This window comes from Herpailurus yagouaroundi, unplaced genomic scaffold, assembly GCF_014898765.1.
Source record: "Herpailurus yagouaroundi ecotype Mexico unplaced genomic scaffold, PumYag 139, whole genome shotgun sequence".
Lineage (NCBI taxonomy): Eukaryota > Metazoa > Chordata > Mammalia > Carnivora > Felidae > Herpailurus > Herpailurus yagouaroundi.
In genome coordinates, this window is record NW_024412394.1 from 58816171 (window position 1) to 58842946 (window position 26776).

General features: G+C 40.0%; 1 protein-coding gene across 1 annotated transcript; it reads right to left on the reverse strand.

Annotated features, from left to right (window-relative positions):
* Positions 1-26776, reverse strand: MCHR2 (melanin concentrating hormone receptor 2). The gene is made up of 5 exons (XM_040474254.1): positions 26573-26776; positions 16665-16874; positions 8904-9098; positions 6407-6526; positions 1-390 (listed from the first exon to the last, which is right to left on the reverse strand). The coding sequence occupies exons 1-5, from the start codon at positions 26752-26754 to the stop codon at positions 75-77; spliced, it is 1023 nt and encodes a 340-aa protein (XP_040330188.1). The 5' UTR covers positions 26755-26776; the 3' UTR covers positions 1-74.

The following is a 26776-nucleotide window of genomic DNA, read 5'->3' on the forward strand; positions in this document are numbered from 1 at the left end:
TTTCACCTGCTCTTTCTAGTAATACCAATAACATAGAGAAGCCTATCTAGACTTTTGGTGATACGTGTGCTCTCCTAAAAGCTGGATTTCAAGGTATTTTCTATATTGTTGATTTCCTTCTCAGTCACTCTCCTTTGCACTTGAGGCAGGCGTTTCCGGAAATTTCCACTCAGCACGATGTAGAGAAAAGGATTAATGCTGCTGCTGGCATAGCTGAAACAGATGGAGAGATAATAACCCACATGGAAAGCCAGCGTGGGCTGCTCCATCTGTAAGTTCACCAGTTGTATCACGTGATAGGGGGCAGCACTTAAGATAAAGACTGCCACCAGCACCAGCACCATCTTTGTCAGCTTCATCACTTGTTGCTTTGGAACACTGGGATTATAACTACAAAGGAAGCATTAGATAGACAGAACATAAACAACCATAGAAATTATGGGGCAATGATTTCCTAGAGCTTTCATTAACAGAGATGTCATGCAGTTACCATGAGCCCCCTGATGTGTTGTGATGAGAAGAACTGATCTTTCCCCAAAACACATAACTACAGTCTAATTGTGATACAATATCAGGCAAGTCCAGATTGGGAACATTCTATGGGATACCTGACCAGTACTCCTTAATACCCTCGAGGTCATGAAAAACAAGGAAAGAGCAGGAAACTCTCATAGACTAGAGGAGACTGGGGAGACATGACAACTAAATGCAATGTGGTATTCTGCATTGAATCCTGGACCAGAAAGAGGCTGTAATGAAAAAACTGGAGGAATCCAATTAAGGGTAGAGTTTAGTTAGTAATAATGTACCAATGCCATTTTCTTTGCTTGGACAAATGCATCATGGCAGGGTAGTATATTCATGGAGGAACGAAGTGAGGACTGTATAGGAACTCTATACTATTTATGGAACTTTTCTATTAATTTAAAATTATTCCAGATAAAATTTGAAACTTCCCAAGTTTTATCATGTTATATTTAGATATTTAATAGAAATGTCCCAGGGATGTAGTTGAAGCAGATGAAAAAGCCCAGGGAATGATTAAAAAAAAAAGCACGGCAACTGAAAATCTTTGTAAGATAATGATTATCTTATCTGAGTAGGCACCATCTGAGCCTACAGCTTATCTGAGTAGGCACCATCATTCCTCTAATTATTTGCATTTTGAGGGGTAATTGGACAGTATGAGATTTGTTTCATAAGATGCTCTTTGCATTTCTGAGGAAAGTGCTGGGAACAAAGTGATCTGTTTTGGAGGATGGTCTTAAAAGGGCTCAAGCATCCTCTCCAACTGTCAGTGTCTTAATACTCCATGTGGTTCCATTTCAACTGTCTTCCCAGCTCAGCTGCCTGTGATACATTTAGAAGCTAAGTTATTTTTCCATAACTGTGGCTGCTTCCCTTTCCCATTCTAAATGGGAATGCAACATTACCAGAGAATTTCAGGAAGCTAAGTGGGAAAAAATGTCATGGGTCAATAAAACACCTAAACCTTTGGCACCAGAGTTTGCCACAGATTTTGACTCATGGTTAAATTGATCGCCTATTTGACTTCCAGGGAAGATGGTGGGTTAGGAGAATCCTAAACTCATCTCATCTCACAGATGCAACTAGATAACACCCATATCAGTTGTAAATAACCCAGAAAATGACCCAAAACCTGGCAGAACAGACTCTACATAGTTAATCATAGAGAAGAGGCCACATCAAAAATGTAGGAAGGGCAAAGGTGTGGTCAGGAGCAAAACTGACATGTAAGGCTGTCCACAGGAGGGCAGGAAGCTGCAAGCATGAAGAAGGCAGAAGAGCAGAGCCTACACTAGACATCCTAGGCAGGGGGGATCTGAACTGGGAAGACGAATCTCCACAACATTTGGATTTAAAAACAGAGGGGCTTAACTTCACAAGTTTTTACAATCAGTGAGGCTTAATACCTGGAACTTTAAAAATCAGCAGGCTCATCTCTGGGAGAGTTAAAGGGCGGAAGGAAACTGAGTTCCCACCCCTAAAGAGACAACACAACCACAGTCCCTTGTAGATACAGCACAGAAGCAGCAGTTTGAAAAATATCTGTGATTTATTTATTAATCTCAGAACATGTACTGGAGGGGCAGAAATCATTAGGAGACTTATCCAAGAATAAAAGAGCATGGACACCTGGGGAACCAGTATGAACACTCTCTACCTACCTTGCTAAAAGTGTACCCCACCCCCACGTTCTCCTGCAGACCTGCCTCCTCCAATATGCCTTTGGCTGGAACCCATCCAAAGCACTGCCACAAGCTTGGCAGTGTGTAAGCAGCCCTGACAGTGGCCAGCGTCACTCCAAAATGACTCCTGTCTGGGGTGCCCGAGTGGCTCAGTCGGTTAAGTGTCTGACTTCGGTTCAGGTCATGGTCTTGTGGTTCGTGAGTTCTAGCCCAGTATCAGGCTCTGTGCTGACAGCTTAAAGCCTGGAGCCAGCTTTAGATTCTGTGTCTCCTTCTTTCTCTGTCCCTTGACCCCTCACACTCTGTCTCTCTGTCTTCAAAAAAAAAAAAAAAACATTAAAAAATAAAAACAAAAACAAAGTGACTCTGTCCTGGAGAGAGAAGAAGATAACCACACACAGAAGTTTCACTGAGGCTCCAGCAGTGGACTGGGGGCAGACATCTGGTCTGACTATAGTCCCTGACCACCAGTGAAAGCTTCTCAGGAGACAACACAGGGAGAGTCCCCTGTAGTTTGATGTTATTGCATCTCTGGCAGATGCATGGTCTGACCCAACTCAAGCCCACAATAGCCCCATACTGATCCATTAACAATACAGGACCCAACTCTGCCCACCACCGACAGAGAGCCATTGCAAATGACTGGACTGAAGTCAAATGCAGTTCAGCCATAATAGTAGAGCACATGCAACGCACATAGGAGACACCCGTGAAACAGCAGATTCTGATGAACAGAGAACATTGCACTGCAGGGCACTATAGAACCCCTTCTTCATTAGGACATCACTTTCAAAAGCAGAAGATGTAGCTGATTTCCCCAACACATAGAAATAGACATAGAGTGCTAGACAAGATGAGAATCAGAGGAATAGATCTCAAATGAAAGAACAGGACAAAATCGCAGCAAGAGAGCCAAATGAAATGGAGATAAGCAATATGCCTGATAGAGAATTTAAAGTAATGGTTATAAAGATACTCACTGGACTTGAGAAATTACTGAAATTAAAAAAAAACAGTAGAGGGAATTAATAGCAGAATAAAGATATTTGTGCTACCAAAGTGAGTATAAAATAGTAGAATAGAGGAAACAGAATAATGGATCAGTGATCAGGAAGATGGAATAATAGAAAGCAATCAAGCTTAATAGGAGAGAGAGAGAGAAAAAGAATAATAGAAAATGAGAATAGATTGAGGGAACTCAACGACACAGTCAAGCATACAAATAACGTTTGTATTAACAGGGGTCACAGAAAGAGAAGAGAGAGAAATGGGGGCAGGAAATTTATTTAAGAGACAATAGCTGAAAATTTCTCTAATCTGAGGAAGGAAACAGACATCCAGATATAGGAGGCACAGAGAGCTCCCAACAAAATCAACCCAAGGAGATCCACACCAAGACACATAATGATTAAAATGGCAAAAACAGTGATAAAGAGAGAATTTTAAAAGCAGCAAGAGAAAAGAAAACATACATATAAGGAAAGTGCCATAAGGCTATCAGTTGATTTTTTAGCAGAAACCTTGCAGGCAAGAAAGGAGTGGCATGATATATCCAAAGTGCTGAAAGAAAAAGCCCCTGGAACCAAGAATGTTCTGTCCAGTGAGGCTATCATTCAGAGTAGAAGGAGAGATAAAGAATATCTCAAACAAAAGTTAAAGAAATTCATCACCTGTAAACCAACCTCATAAGAAATATTAAAGGGGATTCTTTGAGTGTAAAGGAAAAACCGAAAGTAGGAATAAGAAAAGTAGAAAGCAGAAAGGCAGAAAAAATAAGTATATCTATAAAAATCAGCCCAGGGATTCACAAAATAAAAGAATGTAAATTATAACACCATATACGTAAAATACTGGGGAGGTAGGAGTAAAAATTTAGTGCTTTTAGAATGGGTTCAAACTTAAGTGACCATCAACTTAATATAGACTGCTATATGCATAAGATGTTATATATAAACTGATGATAACCACAAATCAAAGACCCGTAATAGATGTGCAAAATTTAAAAAAGAAAGGAATCCAAGTACATCATTAAAGAAAGCCATCAAACCATGAGAGAAGAGAGCAAGAGAAGAAAGGAACAAAGAAGTACAAAAATAACCATAAAATTAGAAAATGACAGTAAGTACATACCTATCAATAATTACTTTGGATGTCAGTGGACTAAATGCTCCAATCAAAGATAGGGTGACTGAATGGATAAATAAGTAACACCCATCTATATGTTGCATAGAAGAGACTCATTTCATTTCTACAGACACATGCAGATTGAAAGTGAAGGGATGGAAAAACATTTACCTTGCAAATGAAAGTACAAAGAAAGCTGGGGTAGCATTATTTATATCAGACAAAATAGACTTTAAAACAAAGACTGTAACTAGACACAAACAAGGACATTACATAATCATAAAGGGAACAATCCAATAAGATATAACAATTGTTAATATTTATGCACCCAACATCGAAGCACCCAAATACATAAAGCAACTATTAACAGACATAAAGGAAGTAATTGATTGGAATACACTGACAGGGGACTTTAACACCCTACTTACATCAATGGGTAGATCAGATAGAAAATCAACAAGGAAATAGTGGCTTTGAATGACATACTGGACCAGATGGATCTAAGATATATTCAGAACATTCCATTTTAAAAGAGTGGAAAACACATTCTTTTCAAGTGCACATGGAACATTCTCCAGAATAGGCCATAAAACAAGTTTCAACAAATTCAAAAAGATCAAAGTCATATCATACATCTTTTTCTAACCATATACTTATGAAACTAGAAATCAACCATAAGAAAAAACCTGGAAAGAGCTCAAATACATGGAGGTTAAATAACATGCTACTAAATAATGAGTGGGTCAATCAAGAAATCAAACAGGAAATAAAAAAATGTGGACACAAATAAAAATGATAACACAGTGGTCCCAAATCTTTGGGATACTAGGGCACTCAGCCAGTTAAGCATCTGTCTTTTGGTTTTGGCCCCAGGTCATGATCTCACAGTTTGTGATGATCACAGTTTGTGAGCCCCATATCAGGCCCCAAGCTGACAGTGAAAGAACCTGCTTGGGATTCTCTCCCTCTCTCTCTGTCTCTATCCCACTTTCTCTTTCTCTCTCTGTCTCTCAAACAAGTAAACGTTTTTTTTTTTTTAAAGGGGGAAAAAAACCCCAAGACTTTTATTTTTTTTATTTTTATTTTTTAAAAATTTTTTTTCAACGTTTTTATTTATTTTTGGGACAGAGAGAGACAGAGCATGAACAGGGGAGGGGCAGAGAGAGAGGGAGACACAGAATCGGAAACAGGCTCCAGGCTCCGAGCCATCAGCCCAGAGCCTGACGCGGGGCTCGAACTCCCGGACCGCGAGATCGTGACCTGGCTGAAGTCGGACGCTTAACCGACTGCGCCACCCAGGCGCCCCAACACCAAGACTTTTAAATATAGAGAACAAACTGTTGGTTGCCAGAGAGGATGTGGGTGGGGGGATGGGTGAAATAGGATTAAGAGGGGGTGATGTGTGGGAGATCTAGTGATCTTGTCTTTCCAAAATACAGTAATCTATTCTAAAGACAAAATTTAATATTGTCTTAAAATCCAACATGTTATGTGTTCACTGACTTACTTAACTTGTTATAGACAGTTTCAAGTAGAAAATAATTTAGATTTATTCATACAGTTTTACTGACAACTATTTTTAAAGTTTCTTCCCAAGTCTATTGTCTTAAGGTAAATCTTTGGTTTTATTCAGTCCTAATTAATCTCGTCCTAAATATTCAAGTATTAATGAGATTCTTTTCCTCCAAATTAAAAAATTAAGCACAAAATTAGAAAGTTATACACGGCATCTAGGATATTTACATATGTACACAACTCTTCAAAGTGTACAAATGAAACATTTAAGTAACATTGATAACAAATATAAAAATATTCTTTTAATAGTATATTGAGTTCTGTTTAGATTTTTATGAAACTATAACATTAGTATTGCAAGATTTATCACTGGGAGGTCCTCAAATAGCTGCTTCAGAACATATCTTATTTCAGAAAATGCCTCATATAAACATTAATGCCCGTATGTCTAAATGTGGTATGTTTCAAGTGATTGTTGTTTAAATTTCTGTTGTGGATGTCTTAGGATCTCTGAATTGTTCTTTCAACAAATAAAACAAAATAGGGTAAATACTTACCATCTGGCATCCTTATTCTGTTGGTACATCTCCCAAGTATAGCATAAAATTAAAATATAGCATACCAAAATCAAAGGCAGAGGGAAAAAAAAAGTTGTTATTGTCAAATAAAGTGTATACCTGTAAAATGAGAGAGAGAGAAGACACGGCTGTTATATTCACATTGCCGGGAACTGGTTTTTACAGTTTATGAGGCATGATTTTCTAATTTCTCAGGGCTCAGGATAAAAGTCTTTGGGGGAAAAGTTAAGGATCTTGGCTGCTTTTATGTAGAGAAGTCTTGCTCTTCATTATTTGCCAACAATGGTGCTCATCTGTTCTCTAGCCAAGCCCAGCACTACTGAGTACAAACAGGTGAGAATCCATATTATTACCATTATCTTTAGTGTTATCTACAATATGGAACAGCAAGTAGCATTTATTATATAGTATATGCTGATCTGAGTACTTGACATATTTTAATCCATTGAATCTGTTCAATGCCTGATTATAATTGCCATTAGTATTCTCCTGTTACAGAAGAGCAAACTAAGGCACAGAGGGGTTAAGTGGCTTGCCTGAGGGTATCCAGCTAGTAAGTAGGAGAGGTGGGATTTGAATCCACAAGAGAGTTGAGTTGCACAGCCCACCATTGTAATCAAGACCCCGATGGCCTCTCAAAGGGCCTGTTGTGAAATGAGACAGTCTTTTCCTTGAGATCCCCTGGGGAAAATTCTCAGGTAAGCCAATTCCATTTTTGCATGGATTCCAGTTATCCTCCTGCCTGGAAGAAGCTTGGTGTTGGTGAATGAAGGCAGCCCACACTGGGTGGGTGTGCACAGGGTGCCGCAGGGAGAGCACCTGGGAGCAGAGGGACACTGAAAGCCACACATTGGTTCCAGTCTCAGTTCACCATAAGAACTTAATTCTGGGGAGTAACAACAGAGGCTAGAACCTCAGGATTGCCCTTATGATAACCAACCAAAACCAGCAGATGCAGCTGCTGGTGCAAAATAATCATTATTATTTCTTTGACACAGGCTGAGTCCTCTAGACAGCCTGCTCTGTTGTGCTGCTCTGCTAGACAGGTTGGGGTTCATATTAATAATCTGTCAGCCACCAGTGATTAAATATCATTTCACCTTTAGATTGGCAGATGGTTTTTGTCTGTGAGTGCTGCCAGTGCTGGTGGGAGAAAATAATGAATTAACAATCACTCCTACTGATGTTGTGGTCCTCTGGAGATTTTTGTTACTGGATTTGTAGCCTTGCAAGGGCCTCTACCTCCATCCCTCTTGGGCTGTGAGTACATGACGCAGAAATGACTCACCTATTTGACAAGTGGTAGATAGGAAAAAGGAATCTTCCAAATTGACTGGAGATAATGTGTGTGAAAAGCACCTAGCACAATACGTAGCCTGTAGTAGGCGGTCAAAGAATTTTAGTCCTAGACTCCAAGGATATATTCAAAATTTCGAACAAAAATTTTTGACTTAATTTTTCTTTTCAAATTAAAATGTGAGAAGCTGTATTGGCTGCCTTGTTAGTTACCCAGAGCTGCTGTAACAAATGACTGGGTAGCTTAAAGCAACAGAAAGTTATTGTCTCAGTTGTGGAGGTAGAAGTTAAGGGGCACCTGGGTGGCTCAGTCAATTAAGTGTCCAACTCTTCATTTTAGCTCATGGCATGATCTCACGGTTGTGAGATCAAACCTCAAGTTGGGGTCTGCTGAGCATAGAGCCTGCTTGGGATTCTCTTTTTTCCTCTCTCCCCAACTCTCTCTCTCAAAAAAAAAAAAAAGTATGAAATTAAGATGTTGGCAGGGTTGGTGTTTTTTTTGGAGGCTCTGAGGAAGAATCTATGCCATGCCTCTCTGGTAGTTTCTGGCAATCCTTGGTGTTATTTCCCTTGTAGACACATCACTCCAATCCCTGCCTCTGTCTTCACAGGCTCTGTCCTCTCTGTGTCTCTTCAAACCTCACTCTCCTTGTGAGGACACCAATCACTGGATTTAAGGCACACTCGAATCCAGTATGACCTCATTTAACTTGATGATATCTGCAAAGACCCTATTTCTAAATAAGGTCACATTCATAGGTACTAAGAATTAGGACTTGAATATATCTTTTGGGAGGGAGGGCAAACTTAAATCAAACTCCAGTGGCACACTGTTAAGGTTGGAATCTTGGTAACGCCTAGACCCTTTTGGAAATTTTGCCCCTCCCTTGATTTTTGCATTCCTGCTGTGTCTGGTTGCCATGGATCTTTAAAATCCATATTTAAATATACTTGTGTCCACTGAGGCTACATAATTAAACTCCAAATCTTTTTCTAAAGGTTACCCTCTCCTTAAAATCAGGCTACCAACTTGATTGTGGAAAGCAGAAAGTGAAGCGGGGAGACTGCCCCTTAGAGGGTCCCCAAGGACACTGTGTGCAGCTGTCCACGTGTTGACAAGGAGGATGAAGCACTTCACAACTTAATTCAACTCTATTTTTCTTAAGTTTTAACAACTTACCGGAGTACATCGTCAGGGGATGTTAAATCAAAAGCACAACTCTCCACGCCGTCTTTAAATTTGATGACCTTCGAGTAGACCCAGACAGGCAATGCCAGAATAAAGGAAGCTGCCCAAAGGCCCAAATTGATGCGGATGGTCTTGTACCTCGTTCTCCAACTTGTAAGTCGAAATGGTTGGACGAGAGCCAAGTACCTGCAAAGCCAGTTAAGAAGGGTTTGGGAACAATCAATAAAACGCTGAGCTGCCAGGATGAAAGGTTCATGACAAGAGTAAATTATTAGTATTATTATCTTCCCTGAAGCACACCTCTATCAGGGTAAAAGAAAGTTCTATTTTTTAAGAGCTGGCTGGTACCTGTAGAGAAAACAACTCTTGACCCTGCAAGTCTGAATAAACCACTCACTGAAATAGCTGTCACTTCCCCGAACACACTGATAATGGTAAAATTCTGCCCTGTGCAAACTCTGTCTTTACAAAAGTGCTTCCCATGTAGGCTGGGTTCTGGAAAACTTTGCTTCTGAGCAGGGATTTCCTCCAGGAGAGAGGGGCCTTCTTCCCAGTAGGATTTACTGACATGGAGGCAGGAAGGAGGCAAGTGCACTGGCTGGTAGGAGAGTCCCCAGGCAGGATGAGGTTCTGGCCCATGGGGACAGACATTCTGCCCAGATGACTTTCCAGTGGGGGCCCCAGGCTCTTGGAAAGCAGTCCACAGGAATCACAGTGAGGATAAACCAACATGACTAGTGCAGACAATGCAGATTTCCAGGAATTTAGGCTACAGGCCAAAGAGGGGAAATGGGCTAATTTCATGGGGAAGGGGTTTTTCTTTCTTTTCTTTTTTCCCCCCATTTTTAATTCAGAAAAAAAGCATAATCATTAATGAAGCTTGAAGTCCTGACATATTAAATATATTTGGTTCTCAAGCAAGTCCAAGAATGTTTCAGAGCCAACTGAAAGCTAAAAGGTGAGAAACAGCCTAGACCCAGAAGGAAGGTTATCTGTGAAAGCACAGTTTTGCTGGAGGTGGGGGTGTTGGAAGGCAGTATCCATACACATCAAATAAATGTAAAACATGTTTTGGTGGTTATTTAATTTTTGTAGAGCTACTTAAGATTTCTAAAAATAAAAAAAATTGCTTGTCCCCTGTTCTTTCAATTTTGCATGAGAGGCAGAACGTTTTAAGGGACACTTAGTTAAGGGACCCCTTGGCATTCAGGGAGACGTTTGTGGCCCAGGGTACCCCAGCTGCTCCTCTCCTGCACATTGCACCTTCATTACCTGTGTCTGAGGAGAGAAGGACCCCTCCCTCCCTTGTGTACAACCACGAGGTAGTGATTGTACAGCAGCCCAACCATCATTTTGTCTGGGATGAAAGGATAATGGAGTCATGGCATCAATAGATAAGGGAATCTTCTCTGGTTATATCTTCACCCCAACATCCTCCTTCTCCCACCTGAAAACCCCTCACTGGTTTTCTGTCTCCTTTCAGATAAAATTCAGAATTCTTACCATTATTTGCCAAGTCTTTCTTCACCTGGCCCTGCCTGTCACTCAGGCTGCAGCTTGTTCCAGTCTCACTATGGCCTTCATTTAAGCTCTCTCCCCTTTCAAGGCCAGGTGCATGCTGTCTTACTTGCCTGGCAGAATCTCCCTCTGTTTCCTCTTGCTTTTCCTTTGAGTCTCCATTTAATAGTCTGTGTGTCTCGGAGCGCCTGGGCAGCTCAGTCGGTTGAGTGTCTGTCTTCGGCTCAGGTCGTGGTCTCATGGTCTGTGGGTCTGTGGGTTTGAGCCCACATCGGGCTCTGTGTTGACAGCTCGGAGCCTGGAGCCTGCTTCAGATTTTGTCTCCCTCTCTCTCTGCCTCTCCTCAGCTTGTGTTCTTTCTCTCTCTCAATAATAAAGAAATAAACTTAAAATATTATTTAAAAAAATACTCTGTGTGTCTCAGAGAAGCCTCCCTTGACTACGTACTCTATACAAGGGCCCATGACTATAAATGCAGATGGTGGGTGAACTCTGCTTTTCTTTCCTAGTATGTATTACTGTGTGGAAATACACATTTGCTGTGTGACTCTTCACTTAATGTCTGTCTACATCTTGGGAATGGAAGCCCCAGGAAAGCAGGAACCTTGACTATTAGTTTAATGCTCTTGTATCATTTGTATCCAGCATAGTTCCTGACCTATGGTCATACTCAATAAATATTTGTTGAATGGGGGATTTGGCTCCTACTTACTGACTTTTGATGTTCTAGAGAATATATTTACAAAAGTAGCCATCTATGAGAGTTTAGGCAGCTTTCATCTGGAGATATATACATTTAATATTTTGGATGTTTACAAAATTTTTTTGGTATTGATTTTTTAATGTATCTCTCTTTTTTTTTAATGAAATTTACTGTCACATTGGTTTCCATGAAACACCCAGTGCTCATCCCAACAGGTGCCCTCTTCAATGCTCATCACCCACTTTTCCCTCCCTCCCAACTTCCATCAACTCTCAGTTTATTCTCAGTTTTTAAGAGTCTCTTATGGTTTGCTTCCCTCCCTCTCTGTAACTTTTTTTCCCCCTTTCCCTCCCCTATGGTCTTCTGTTAAGTTTCTCAGGATCCACATAAGAGTGAAAACATATGGTATCTTCCTTTCTCTGTATGACTTGTTTCACTTAGCATAACACTCTCCATTTCCATCCATGTTGCTACAAAAGGCCATATTTCATTCTTTCTCATTGCCAAGTAGTATTCCACTGTGTATATAAACCACAATTTCTTTATCCATTCATCAGTTGACAGACATTTTAGGCTCTTTCCATAATTTGGCTATTGTTGAAAGTGCTGCTATAAACATTGGGGTAGAGGTGCCCCTATGCATCAGCACTCCTGTAACCCTTGGGTAAATTCCTAGCAGGGCTTTGCTGGGTCATAGGGTAGGTCTATTTTTAGTTTTTTGAGGAAACTCCACACTGTTTTCCAGAGTGGCTGCACCAGTTTGCATTCCCACCAACAGTGCAAGAGTGTTCCTGTTTCTCCACATCCTCTCCAGCATCTGTAGTCTCCTGATTTGTTCATTTTAGCCACTCTGACTGGTGTGAGGTGGTATCTCAGTGTGGTTTTGATTTGTATTTCCCTGATGAGGAGTGACGCTGAGCATCTTTTCATGTTCCTCTTGGCTATCTGGATGTCTTCTTTTTTTTTTTTTTTTTAATTTTTTTTTTTTCAACGTTTATTTATTTTTGGGACAGAGAGAGACAGAGCATGAATGGGGGAGGGGCAGAGAGAGAGGGAGACACAGAATCAGAAACAGGCTCCAGGCTCTGAGCCATCAGCCCAGAGCCTGACGCGGGGCTCGAACTCCCGGACCGCGAGATCGTGACCTGGCTGAAGTCGGACGCTTAACCGACTGCGCCACCCAGGCGCCCCTGGATGTCTTCTTTAGAGAAGTGTCTATTCATGTCTTCTGCCCATTTCTTCACTGGATTATTTGTTTTTTGAGTGTGGAGTTTGGTGAGTTCTTTACAGATTTTTGGTACTAGTCCTTTGTCCGATATGTCATTTGCAAATATCTTTTCCCATTCCGTTGGTTGCCTTTTAATTTTGTTGATTGTTTCCTTTGCCGAGCAGAAGTTTTTTATCTTCATGAGGTCCCAATAGTTTATTTTTGCTTTTAATTCCCTTGCCTTTGGGGATGTGTCGAGTGAGAAATTGCTGTGGCTGAGGTCAGAGAGGTTTTTCCTGCTTTCTCTTCTAGGGTTTTGATGGTTTCCTGTCTCACATTCAGGTCCTTATCCATTTTGAGTTTATTTTTGTGAATGGTGTAAGAAAGTGGTCTAGTTTCATCTGCATGTTGCTGTCCAGTTCTCCCAGCACCATTTGTTAAAGAGCCGGTCTTTTTTCCATTGGATATTCTTTCCTGCTTTGTCAAAGATTAGTTGGCCATATTTTTGTGGGTCCAATTCTGGAGTCTCTATTCTATTCCATTGGAATATGTGTTTGTTTTTGTGCCAGTACCATGCTGTCTTGATGATTACAGCTTTGTAGTAGAGGCTAACGTTTGGGATTGTGATGCCTCCCACTTTGGTCTTCCTTCTTCAATATTACTTTGGCTGTTCAGGGTCTTTTGTGGTTCCATAAAAATTTTAGGATTGCTTGTTATAGCTTTGAGAAGAATGCTGGTGCAATTTTGATTGGGATTGCATTGGATGTGTAGATAGCTTTGGGTAGTATTGACATTTTAACAATATCCCTGATGAATATGGATGCAAAAATTCTCAATAAGATACTAACAAATCAAATTCAACACCATATAAAAAGAATTATTCACCATGATCAAGTGGGATTCATTCCTGGGCTGCAGGGCTGGTTCAATATTCGCAAATCAATCAATGTGATACATCACATTAATAAAAGAAAAGATAAGAATCACATGATCCTGTCAATCGATGCAGAAAAAGCATTTGACAAAATTCAGCATTCTTTCTTAATAAAAACCCTCAAGAAAGTTGGGATAGAAGGAACATACTTAAACATCCTAAAAGGCATTTATGAAAAGCCCACAGCTAATATCATCCTCAATGGGGAAAAACAGAGCTTTTTCCCTGAGATCAGGAACACGACAGGGATGTCCACTCTCACCGCTGTTGTTTCACAGAGTGTTGGAAGTTCTAGCATCAGCAATCAGACAACAAAAGGAAATCAAAGTCATCAAAATTGGCAAAGATGAAGTCAAGCTTTCACTTTTTGAAGATGACATGATATTATACATGGAAAACTGGATAGAGTCCACCAAAAGTCTGCTAGAATTGATACATGAATTCAGCAGTCACAGGATACAAAATTAATGTACAGAAATCAGTTGCATTCTTATATACTAATAATGAAGCAACAGAAAGACAAATAAAGAAACTGATCCCATTCACAATTGCACCAAGAATCATAAAATACCTAGGAATAAACCTAACCAAAGATGTAAAAGATCTATGTGCTGAAAACTATAGAAAGTTTATGAAGGAAATTGAAGAAGATATAAAGAAATGGAAAAAAATTCTGTGCTCATGGATTGGAAGAATAAATATGGGTATTGTTTGGAGGTAGAAACCTACTATTGAAATATTCCACACACCTGTAGTTATCATTAATCAGAGAAAGAAGGAGAGAAATTATCAAATGCATTTGAAATTTCTGACCTGTTAAATTGGCAATACTTGAATGGCTTAAATGTTCCCTGCTTGCATGTGCATATGTATGTGCTTTCTCTCTCTCTCAAAAAATAAATAAACATTTAAAATGACTTAAATGTGTAAGTGATAAGGCTTACTCTTGGCACTGACATGGCCAATGCCATGGTTATGGCCTTGCAAAGAAAACTCCATTTCTGTTTTACAGAATCTCAGATTTTGTTGAAGTTTTATGCCTTTAGTACAGTTGGAACCATAAGAAATGCCAAGAAGGAAAAAGGTTCAGTTTTACAGACTCTTAATTTCTCTCTGGCCATGTAATCTCTAGAGTGAGGACAGAGAGAAGGATAAGTATTCAAGTGCCTTAATTCTAAAATAAAATTTTAGCACACTGTGTCCATTAGACTAAAAAAGTGACATTAAGGGGTGCCTGGGTGGCTCGGTCAGTTTAGTGTCAACTCTTGGTTTTGGCTTAGATCATGATCTCATGGTCGTGAAATTGAGCCCCATGTTGGGCTCTGTGCTGAGCGTGGAGCCTGCTTGGGATTGTCTTTCTCTCTCTCTCTCTGCCCCTCACCACTTGCTCTCTCTCTCTCTCTCACTCTCTAAGTAAACATTAAAAGAAGAATGAAAAAATTAAAAAGTGACATTCATATATATGACACACATGCACATGTACACATACACTCACAGAAAAGAACCGGTGAACATTAGGGAATGTATACAGTTGGTCTGTTCCAGTGCAGACCACGTCCATTCAGTTTATTTGCAGTAAGAGGTTTACAGAAGAGGTACAATTTCCTTTCTTTAAAGAAAAAGCCAAAAACTCTCCTGCCTTCAGGGTACAGGGTATGAATAAGCTTTTATTATCTCTGAGAATGGGATTATGATTGGTAATACCTGTGCTTATGACTGGTAATACCTGTGCTTTAGATTGCTTTCTTTCAGTGGGCCTGTCCTCTGCTGAGCCCTCACCCTGTGTTGGAACACCGGCCAAGCTCACCAGGCTTTACCTAAGACATTGTCAGCAATGGCTGGCATCAGATGAACCAAACAGACCTACATTGATTTTTAAATGTGCTGTTAATTATAAATTGAGAAGCACAGTCTATATTTTGAGAATTCTTTTGCAGAAAAGCAGTAGGATATAAAAAATGCATTAAACATCACCATCATTATTCATGTCTGAATAATGATCCACTGAATGATTTCTATGAACCTCACTATTCCTTTGTTTTTTCATTTGAAAAACTGATCATCACGTCCTCACCCCAAAGACACACATGGAGTGGAAAAAGAGGCAGAGCTCAGGAAGAGGTCCTGGAAGGACCCAGGGAAATTTAACATAGCACTCAAGACTGACAGTCATTCATTTGTCAGTATTTTTTGAGCACCTATATGCCAGGCACTGTCACATAGACACTTGGGATTTATTAGTGATCAAAGACCCTGACTTCATGGAATTTACATTTGAGGGGTAGGGGAAACTGAACAATAAACAGTACACACACACATCCAAACAAAAAGCAAATTATACAATATAATATATTGGAAACAAAGGAGAAAGAAAAAGTAGATCAGAGCAAGAGGGGGTCAAGTATGCTGGGTTGGGGTTGGTATGGGAAGAAGATGGATGGAGATTTTAAGTGAGTTGTTCTCTAAGACCATTCCTGTTTTGCATGTTACTGTATCTTTAGGGCTTGTTTCTATTTGGGGAATGTTGCTAAGACCTAGTCTGGAGGTCCTTGCATCTAGATAATGCAGGGACATCCTAGCTTGCCTGCTTCCTGAAGAGGTCAGATGATAAAGTTGTTATGAGTCATCTGCCATCTCTAGAGACAGCTTGGAACTGGGCTCCACCACTCCTTGGCTCCATAAGTACTCACCATCACTGTCATCTCCTCGAATAACATTAGCTTAATGGTTGGTGAATACGGCTATGGTACATTCCAGGTCACAGTCTAATGCATTTCTAATGATGTTAATTAAATATCAGCATTTGTGTTAACTCATATAATGATGAGTGTAAAAGATGTAAAATATGGTCTTCCTGGTACCGCAATGTCTCTTCATAGCTATCCAGGAGCCCAAATTTATTTCCCAGATTCCTTCAAACTGCCAGGTGATAACAAGAGTCTGTGAGACATTGAACATACCAAAAATAGCCCTGGACAGAGAGTAAGGAGACATACTTCAGTTCTCAGTTCTGCCATTGACTTCCTGTGTGCCTTCAGAACATACCCTCACTTCTTGGGGCCTCAGTTTCCTTAATGCAAGAATGATGGGGGGCACTCATTCTTGTTTCTAACATTTCATGATTTCAAGATATCTTTATCTTGCAGTGAATTAGAAATAATACTGAAGTAAAGAATGAATAGGAAAAAGATTTTAGCGTTTTAAAATTTCCATTAAAAATATAATTCTATGAAAGTTGGAAAAAATATTCTGAAGTCCTACAATGAAATAAGCAAAGTAAGAGGAACTTTGCTGTTACAAACCAGCAGATGTTGCTTAAACTGGGATAAACATGGGAAAGCACAAGCACTTCTGAATTATGTTAAGCCATTTCAGAGTTTCATCACTTACCTGTCCACACTCATTACAGTCATGATGGAAGTACAGGCAAACTGGTTGCAAGTATCCAGGGATGTGATAATGGTGCAGAGAGGCCCCCCAAACACCCACTCTCCTCCCCGTGCCCACTGATGAATAAGAAAAGGCATTCCAATGATGTGGACCAGATCAGCCACAGCCAGGTTGCAGATATAAATGTCAGGAATAGTTTTTTTCCTGGACCTGAAAGAAAAGCAGGGAAACTGAGGATTGATATTGAAATTACGCACCGTGTTCAATTTATGCCACCTGTTACAAATTTTTAATTGTCTAAATGAATTTTAAAAGAAATTAAAGGAAAACCTACACAAATTCATGTATGAATGTCTAGTCTTGTGTGTACTTAAACATTTTGAACTATATACCTGATAACTTTCTGTGGTGGCTTAAAGATATGTCCACAAATTCTTTGATACTGCTTTCAAAAGATGGAGCCTAATTATGTCCTTTTGAGTGTGGTTAAACTTAGTAACCAACTGTTCACAAATGGAATATGGTGCAAATGACAATGTGTGACATAAGAGCATACAGGCATTATAGGCCTTCTCCTTGCTCTCTCTTGGATCACTTTCTGGGGTAGCCAGCTACCATCTTGGGAGGATACTCAAGCAACTCTGGAGAGATCCACATGGAGAGGAACTGAGGCCCCCTGCCTACAACCAGCATCAGTCTTCCAGGTATGTGAGTAGGCTACTTTGGAAGTAGATGCTTCAGCTCCCACCAAGATGACTGTTGCCTTGGAGAACAGCTAACTGCAACTTTATGAGAAACCCTGAGCCAGAGCCACCCAGCTAAGCTGCTTCTGGATTCTTGACCCTTGAAACTGTGTGGGATAATAAATGTTGATTGTTTCAAACCACTAAGTTTTGGGGGGTAATTTCTACATAGAAACAAATTATACCAGTTCCAAGTTCCATCAGGCAAAAGGCTTACTCCTTACTTATCCCTGCCACCAAAAACAGCTGAACAGGGAAAATAAGTGGTTTGCATTATACAATGCATTTTTCCCCACTGAAGCTTAAGTCATATACTAACAGATCATTGTTAAAAAGTTTCAACCATCACTTAGAAATATTCCAATAATATCTAACCCAATAACAAAGACTATGAATTAAGATCATGAAATCCAGATAGTGTGGAGAAGAAATCTGAAGAGTAAACTGTTAAGAGGGCATGGAGAATAATCTCATGACCCCTGCTGGGGGGAGTGCATTCGATGCTGTCTAGATGTGGCTCTCTTCTCTGTAGGCAAAAGAATTTTCTAAGGGCAGAAATTTAAATTTAAAATTTAGTTGGTTCCATGGGACACCTGGGTGGCTCAGTCAGTTAAGGCTCTGACTCTTGATTTTGGCTCAGGTCATGATCTCACATTTCATGAGATGGAGCCCCATATCAGACTCCAAGCTGATGGCGCAAGAGCTTGCTTGGGATTCTCTCTCCCTCTCTCTGTCCCTCCCATATGTGTGTGCATTCTCTTGCTCTCAAAATAAATAAAATAAACATTGAAAAAATTCATTTGGTCCCTATCTTCAAGGCGTTAGGACATTCAGTAATAAAAAGGTAACATCTTTATTTGGGAGATGCTATTCATTACTTCAGCGAAGATTTTATTGAGCACCAATTATGTATCAGGCATCATATTGTGCTCTGGGGCTGCAAAGCTAAATAATCTATAAACTCTAACATCAAGGAGCTTGTAGTCTAGATGTGTATAAATAAAGATCACTGCAGTGTGGTGAGAGAAAGCTAGAGCAAGCGCAAGGAGCACACAAAAGGGGCCCCTGCACCCTCCCCTGGAGAGTCAAAGCAGATTTCTTGGCAGAAGTGGCATCTGAACTGAGGACAAATAAGACTGTACAGAGCACATAAAAATTAGCCCTAAGATTATGCCACAATTGCTAGTTCACTCTGAATACACGGCTTTGCTCTGTGTTTGGAAGCTAACGTGTGTCTTTATTATCCATGAGCTGAAAATTCTACAGCCTGTGAACTTTATTTCTAAGCCATAAAATCCTTGTGTGAAACAAATCAGAGAGGATGCTTTCTCCAGATCCTGGCAAGCACACACTGTGTGGGAAGTTACTGCCATCGAATACTTACTCAGCAACCGCACTTCGGGCATGGTTGATGACACTATAAAGCATGTTGGTTCCCTGTCCCCAAGCAGGTTGGTGACTCATATCAGAAAGATCCAGAATGAGGGGCGCCTGGGTGGCGCAGTCGGTTAAGCGTCCGACTTCAGCCAGGTCACGATCTCGCGGTCCGTGAGTTCGAGCCCCGCGTCGGGCTCTGGGCTGATGGCTCAGAGCCTGGAGCCTGTTTCCGATTCTGTGTCTCCCTCTCTCTCTGCCCCTCCCCCGTTCATGCTCTGTCTCTCTCTGTCCCAAAAATAAATAAACGTTGAAAAAAAAAAAAAGAAAGATCCAGAATGAGAAGAGATTTGAGGAAAAGATGATGTCAACCAAAAGATCAGCCAAGTGACTGTCCTTGGTCTCTCATCCTCTGTCCCCACCAGGCCACTGGCAGTGGGAGATGGGGAGGGGACAGGGGAGGAGAATAGCTCCCAGAGGTCAGGTAGAAAGAGTTCCACATTAAAAAAACAAAAAACAAAGCAAAACACCATAAAATCCCCCATAAATTTTAGCCTATAAACAGGTGTTATTTCCACTTGAATTAGGATATAAACTCTAAGTGGTTGCTTAGGGTCTAATTGCAGCAATTAGATTCACAGCCCTTGCTCTTCTCTAGACAGGTACCCATCATCAACTGATAATGAATTATGTTAGTACCATTGTGGAGGACAGCGCAAGCCATTAAGTGGCAATTAAAATGAATTAAAGAAAGTGTTTCTAGGTGATATTCTGTATAGGAAAGGAGAATTCTGAAACAAATGATGATCTGGGCAAAAGATGATAGATAGGGCAATAAAAATAACACATTATATTTATCATTGCTTTCTGTGGTAAGAGTGACAGCATAGAAATTTTAAAAAAATTAAGGAGAAATTGTAAAATTTCTACGTATACAACTTGCATTTTTTTTTTAGGTCTAATTCATCTCCAGATGTTCTGTTGCCAGACTTCACTAAATTTCTGTCATGACTCAAACATTTAAAATAAAAAATGTAGACTAGTGATCCTTTTAGCTAACATGTTTTCCATATGGTTAACATGGCCGTATCTAATGCTCACTAATTTGGAGAATGATAAAATAAATTATGGTATTGCACAGTACCTTACAATAAATTATGTAGTTATTACAAATCATAGTTTTTGAGAATATTTAATCAAAAGGGAAACATACTGATTAAGTAAAAAAGTCCCAATTATGTATATAGCATACATTTAAATAATTTATTTCAACATTTGTTTAGAAATATGCTGGAATCATGCCAAGTGATGACAATGATTATCTACTGGATAATAGTAGTATAACTATTATTTGTGTTTAAACAGTAGTATGACTGTTAATAACATGTTTACATTTTATGGTCATAAATAACAACATATGCTATGGATTAAATAAAACACATAAGACCACACATGCGGGAGGCTGCTTTGCTGATCAACTTGCTTTCAAATCCTTTTCCCACTCTTCTCCAGCTTTGTTCCTAGGTGTCTTTGCCAACTGGCTTTTGGTTGGTTTTGGCCAGTAGGAAGCACTGTTGGAGGGAAATTGGAGGGTGGGAGGAGAGGAGGGGTCAAGGCATTTTCTTATCCTTTTAAGCTATTGGCATCTCTGGCAGTGGATGCACATCTTCCATGGCCCCATCTTCCTCCTATAGCCTCAATTCCATTATCCCAGATCCCTTTATGGCTACAGCTCCCACGAGGCAGTCTAGATTCCTGGGGTCTATAAAACTACCTATTTTCTTTTCTCCATCCAGCTCAGGGCTGGGAGAAGGGTGGTGGTGTTAGGGTGGGAGATGGTGGTAGGACAAGGTAGAAGCTTCCTGATTTTTAAAAATTTTATTTATTTTATTTTTAAATGTTTATTTATTTTGAGAAAGAGTAAGAGCTAGCAGGGGAAGGGCAGAGAGAAAGAGAGAGAGAGAGAGAGAGAGAGAGATCGAGAGAGAGAGAGAGAGAGAGAATCCAAGCAGGTTCCATGCTGTCAGTGCAGAGCCTGACTCAGGGCTTGATTCCAGGACCCTGGGATCATGACCTAAGCCGAAATCAAGAGTTGGATGCTCAACTGACTGAGCCACCCAGGTATCCCCAAAGCTTCCTGCTTTTGTGTATCTTCGGGTTGATGTCTGACATTTAACTCTAGTTGAATTAAATCCCACTTGTGGAAAAACCCCAATGGATTAGTAGTGATTTTGTGAAGCACTGTGATGAGAAGAATTCTGAATCTTTGCAAGGTCACTACTTACAGGACAGATCTGTGCACAGATTAGAGATGACTGGTATGGATGGGAGAGTTTGGAATGGGAGAGTAGAATGACATACTTGCCAATGCTGCTCTAGATACATAGTGGGATACAGTTGAAAGAGAACCTAACTGGCAATTCCATTTTCATTTCTATGCCCTCCTTATGTCCTAGTAAAAGACATTCAACCCCTTTAGATTCCAGAGTTTTCTTGGCTCATTGGACCATTGCAATGAGGCTCTTCCAACAACTTTCCACGTTGGGTGAACAGATGTGGCTGAAGGTTCTATAGCATCTGAAATATAGGATATGTGTGCAGCAAGAGTATGGTTAACTCCAACAAGAACTTACATATGGCTGACACTCTGAGAATGGCTGAGGGCTGGGTCAGAGGGAACCAGTAGTTATGATTTAAGCTGGGTAGAAAAAATGAAGGGGTCTTATTCTAACTTTTTAATCTTCCTGTCTGTTTTAGCAACTGGTATTCCACCATTAGATCATTTGTGTTCCTGGGGCACCTGGGTGGCTCAGTGGGTTGAGCGTCAGACTTTGGCTCAGGTCATGATCTCTTGTGAGTTTGAACCCTACAGTGGGCTCACTGCTGTCAGTGTAGAGCCTGCTTTGGATCCTCTGTCCCCCTTCTCTCTCTGCCCCTTCCTCACTCATGTGCATGTGCTCTTGCTCTCTCTCAAAAATAAATAAACATTAAAAGAAGAGTATTAGATTCTTAATATTGCTTCAGGTTAATATACTGACCCTCTTGTGATCTCTGTATAAAATGTAGATACCACTGGGAGGGCTAAAAGTAAGGTGTTTCAGAATTCATGGTTTAGTATGAATTCATTGACTTGACAGTGTCAGGGAATGACAGAACAAGGACTTTTTATTTATCAGGAAACAGGGCATCCCTTGGAGAGTCTCTGCCAGTAGACTGTCAGTCGACAGGTGAAAGATGTGTTCAGGAGGTGGGGGTAGGGATCTGATGGAGAAGAACATCCTCCCCTTTATGGAAGTAGCTTCCCAGGGCCCACTATGACTGTGGAGCAGAGTTGTGTAATGGGATTGAGTTCACTAGTCTCCCACTGAAGAATAAAAGGGGGAAATGATTGTGTTATAATTGGCCCAGTTTCCCTCCTACATTTTCTAATCTGGCTTTCTTTTGACCTGCTGTGAATTTAAAGTGTGACCAACTAATAATGATCTGGCTTCACTACTTTATAGTCACCTTCCTAATGCACAATTTGCTTCTTACTCTTTAAAATGGCCACATAGGCAATGAGAAAAAATGAAATATGGCCTTTTGTAGCAACGTGGATGGAACTGGAGAGTGTGATGCTAAGTGAAATAAGCCATACAGAGAAAGACAGATACCATATGGTTTCACTCTTATGTGGATCCTGAGAAACTTAACAGGAACCCATGGGGGAGGGGAAGGGGAAAAAAAAGAAAAAGAGGTTAGAGTGGGAGAGAGCCAAAGCATAAGAGACTGTTGAGAACTGAGAGCAAACTGAGGGTTGATGGGGGGTGGGAGGGAGGAGAGGGTGGGTGATGGGTATTGAGGAGGGCACCTTTTGGGATGAGCACTGGGTGTTGTACGGAAACCAATTTGACAATAAATTTCATATATAAATAAAAAAAATAAAAATAAAAATTAAAAAAAATGGCCACATAGAACCTCTTATTCTGGAAACTCCATATTTCTTAAACTTATTTTTTTTCTTATATGTTTTTAGTCTTCCTTTGGCAAAGTCAGAAGTTAGTTCAATTCTTGTTTCCTAGTATCGCTAATGATCTTACTGACTTTCAGTTCTGTTCATCCTCTTCTGATACAAATATTCATCATAAATGGAACTTCTCCTTATTTTTAGTGTAATCTTAATATTTTAATTAAGCCACCCATCTGTTAAGAAGGTAACAAATAAAAGATCATGGCAAGGCATGATGAAAATATGAATACAAAATGCCTTAAAATTTTTAGAGAGCAATTTTCCAAAAACAAAGTGTTAGATAAATTCCAAGCCAAAAAAAAATTAAAATTAATTTACTTTCAAATGATTTTTGAAAGACTAATACATTTTTGGACAGGAATTTACAAAGAAAAATATTAAAGTCCTAGTAATAAAAATTAAAATTAAGTTGCTCCCAAATTTTTTTTGAAAGATTAAAAGATTCATCTTAAAAGCTCCATTAATGTATCTTCTCACATATTATCTATAAAATGGTAATGATAAGAATAAAGGACAGATTTTTCACAACCATTGCAAATAAATTGGTCAGTACGATGGCTCAGGTTTTCTTTTTTTTTTCCAGTTAAGTGATTACTTGCTTTATGTTGAGAATCTGTTTCCAGGAATTATAGCTCAAGTACTGACTTTTAGAAGAGTTCACATTCCACATTTATTCTTTTTTCCAGCTTTGTCTCCAGCTAAGTAGATAAGATCAGGCCATTGTCTATGGGTGTAATTAGAGGGGAACCAAGAATTTTTTCCAGCCCCAAATATCTCTTCAACAGCTTGTCACAGGGCCTGAAATCTAACACCGAAGAGTCTCTGCATATAAAAATTGCCTGTAAAAAATGCAACCATTTCTGTAGGGCCAACACATGATAACTTGATTTCTCACCAGTGGGGCTCTATGGGTGTGAGACATCCTATATGTATCTCCGGGAGAGGACAGTAAAGATCCTGAGGGGTATGAGGAGAGATGGAAGGAGAAGTGGGCAGGAGCAACAGGCAAACAGGGGAGAGCGAGAAACATTCCCTTTTCTGACTATAAACTCTCTACTTGGCACTATTGCTTCCTTGATGCTTCCGGAGAATATCTGATTACTTCTGTTTTCCTTCCTGGAACTTAATATTTGAAGCATCTTTTTTCTTTTTTCACTTGATTGTTTTTAATGTCTTATATTATTTTTCAAATTATTTTATGTGTTTAAATCTTAGCTTTTCTACTAGTCTTTGAACTTTTTAGAGTCAGATGCTACCGCATTTCTTTGGTATTTGTATAACACTTAGTGCTGGGTTTGCAATAGGTATTAGCAATATGTATTGAGTTGAACTACTTACAGCACTTAAAAAATTATTTTAAAATGCTTGATGTTCACAAATGGCTTTACAGGACACAATAAGAAATGATTGAATTCATTAAGAGTAGAATTCTAATATACCAAATAAATCTTCAATTATGGATGGTGTAAATACCGTTGATGTGCTACACTTAACTGCAGAGATAATGACAATAAAAATTTGAGAGGTGCCTGGGTGGCTCCATTGGTAAACATCTGACCCTTGATTTCGGCTCAGGTCATGATCTTGCAGTTCATGAGTTCAAGCCCTGTGTCAGCCTCCACACTGCTGACAGTGCCGAACCTGCTTGGGATTCTCTCTGTCTCCCTCTCTCTCTGTCCCTTCCCTACTTGAACTCTCTCTCTCACTCTCTCTCTCTCAAAATAAGTAAATAAAGCTAAAAAAAAAGGCAATCATTAAAAAAAAATTGCAAGTGGGCTGGCTGATAGGAAGCCACCTGGGGAATGTGACCAGTTATGAACTTTCTCCGGAATAGTGAAAGTCATCTGCATCACCATCCTCTGGGTTGCTTTTGCTCTTAATTGATTCTGTGAAAATTCTTCTATGTACATAGTAAATCCAACCATCTTTCTAGTTTTGATGACTTGTTTATTTGTTTTCATTTATTTTTTAATATTTATTCGTTTTTGAAAGAGAGACAGAGCGCGAGCAGGGGAGGGGCAGAGAGAGAGGAAGATAGAATCCACAGCAGACTCCAGGCTTTGAGCTGTCAGCACAGAGCCCAGTGGGGCTCAAACTCACAAGCCTCGAGATCATGACCTGAGCTGAAGTTGGATGCTCAACTGACTGAGCCACCCAGCAGCCCCTTTTTGTTTTTATTTTTATATATATTTATAGCACCCGAGTTGGGGAGAGGGGCAGAGGGAGAGAGAGAGAATCTTAAACAGGTCCACACTCAGCATGGAGCCCGACACGGCGCTCCATTCATGGCCCTGGGAACATGGCCTGAGCCAAAATCAAGAGTCAGATTCTCAACTAACTGAGCCACCCAGGCTCCTCTGTTTGTTTTTATTAATGTGGAGAAAATAACCTAGAATTTGGAATCCGAGTTCATGGGGATTCTGAATCTTGGGATCTGAGTTCAATGCCAGGACTGTCACTAACTGTGTGATGCTGGGCAAGTTATTTTCTCTCCTAAGTCTCTTTGCCTAAATGGGTATAGTAATTGTACTGCTATTTTGGATTAAGTGGGTTTACAACTGTGCTTTGTAAGTGTAATATGCTACACAAAAGATTGGTGTAATTTGTGTTAATATGCTGAAAACACTATTATTAAGTGGTACTCTCAAAAGTGTTTTCTTATATAGAAACATGGACAATTTTTTTTATGATGGTTATAAGCATGTTTGGAGACCAGGATAATTACATTTAACATCTTATATTGATTAAAAGAAGTAAAACTTAAATGTGAAAATAATCAGGATAGCAAAAATATCAAGTAGTGATGGGGCACAGGTACACTAACTCTGAATCCTTGTGTCAAAACCCATAGGAAATAAGTAACCTATTCCTATTTTCCAGGCTGAACCTTATGCCCTGGGTTTGAGAGGAACAAGGAAATTACCTGAAGGAGGTGGGAGATGAGAAGCAAAGGCAGGAGGTACTAGGCAGCAGATGTCTCTCAGTTTGGCCTACATGGGGGTAGTCTACACTGAAGGGAAGAGCCTACCATCTATGACTGCCTGAATCTTTGGGTGATCAGGGAGAGTGTCTCTCTTGCTCAAATGAGTGAAAAAGAGTCTCTTTCATCAACCGACCAGGGCAACTTGTTAGGATAACTCTTATTGCCAGAAAATAGAATGGTTGCATTGAAGTTTTATTTCATGCCTGGGCTCCACCTCTAGAGATTCTGAATTAGTTAGTCTAGGATGAAACTATGTATTGAAGTTTTTTTTTTAAGTTTATTTATTTTGAGAGAGGGAGGGAATGAGGGAGGGAGAGAGAGAGAGAGAGAGAGAGAGAGAGAGAGAGAGAGAGAGAGAATGAGCAGGGGAGGGTCAGAGAGAGAGAGAATCCCAAGCAGGCTCCATGATGTCAGCATGGAGCCCGACATGGGGATTGAACCCATGAACCAGGAGATCATGATCTGAGCTGAAACCAAGAGTCAGATGCTTAACTGACTGAGGCACCCAGGCGCCCCTGTATTAAGATTTTTAAAAGCTCCTCAGGTGATCTGATATGGTGCTAAGATTGAGAAAATTCCCTAACCCAGCAGGAAGCATTGGCTTAGGCCTTTTCATTTTGAGTTTTACAACTCAGATGTTACTTAATACATGATGAAAATATCTGTAGAATCCTGTTTAATTATCTTAACCAAATATTTCCAAACCGATTTCATTAAGAAAAATCCTATCGAGGGAAAGAGATTCATTTAGGGAGTATAGAATGTGCCTAAATTACAGAAAAGAATAAGAAGATCTTACCTTATTATAGTGAATACAATGAGGATGTTGCCAACCAGCCCCAGTGAACAGATAACCCCAATCATAGAAGGGAGGATAATTGTATCCACAATGCTGAGGGTTTGATAAGCAATCTCTTTATTGCAGGATTTGTTCAAAAGTTCAGCAGAGGTGTTCCAACAGGATGAGTAAAGTGAATTCATTGTTCATGAATTTCCAGTGGTT

Bases quoted from the DNA above. Each gene is read 5' to 3' on its own strand.
- MCHR2 (XM_040474254.1), bottom strand. From the start codon at position 26,754: ATGAATTCACTTTACTCATCCTGTTGGAACACCTCTGCTGAACTTTTG. The intron at 16,875-26,572 runs GTAAGATCTTCT...CTTTTCTTTCAG, and splicing joins ATTGTATTCACTATAATAAG to GTCCAGGAAAAAAACTATTC. The intron at 9,099-16,664 runs GTAAGTGATGAA...CTGGCTTTGCAG, and splicing joins ACTGTAATGAGTGTGGACAG to GTACTTGGCTCTCGTCCAAC.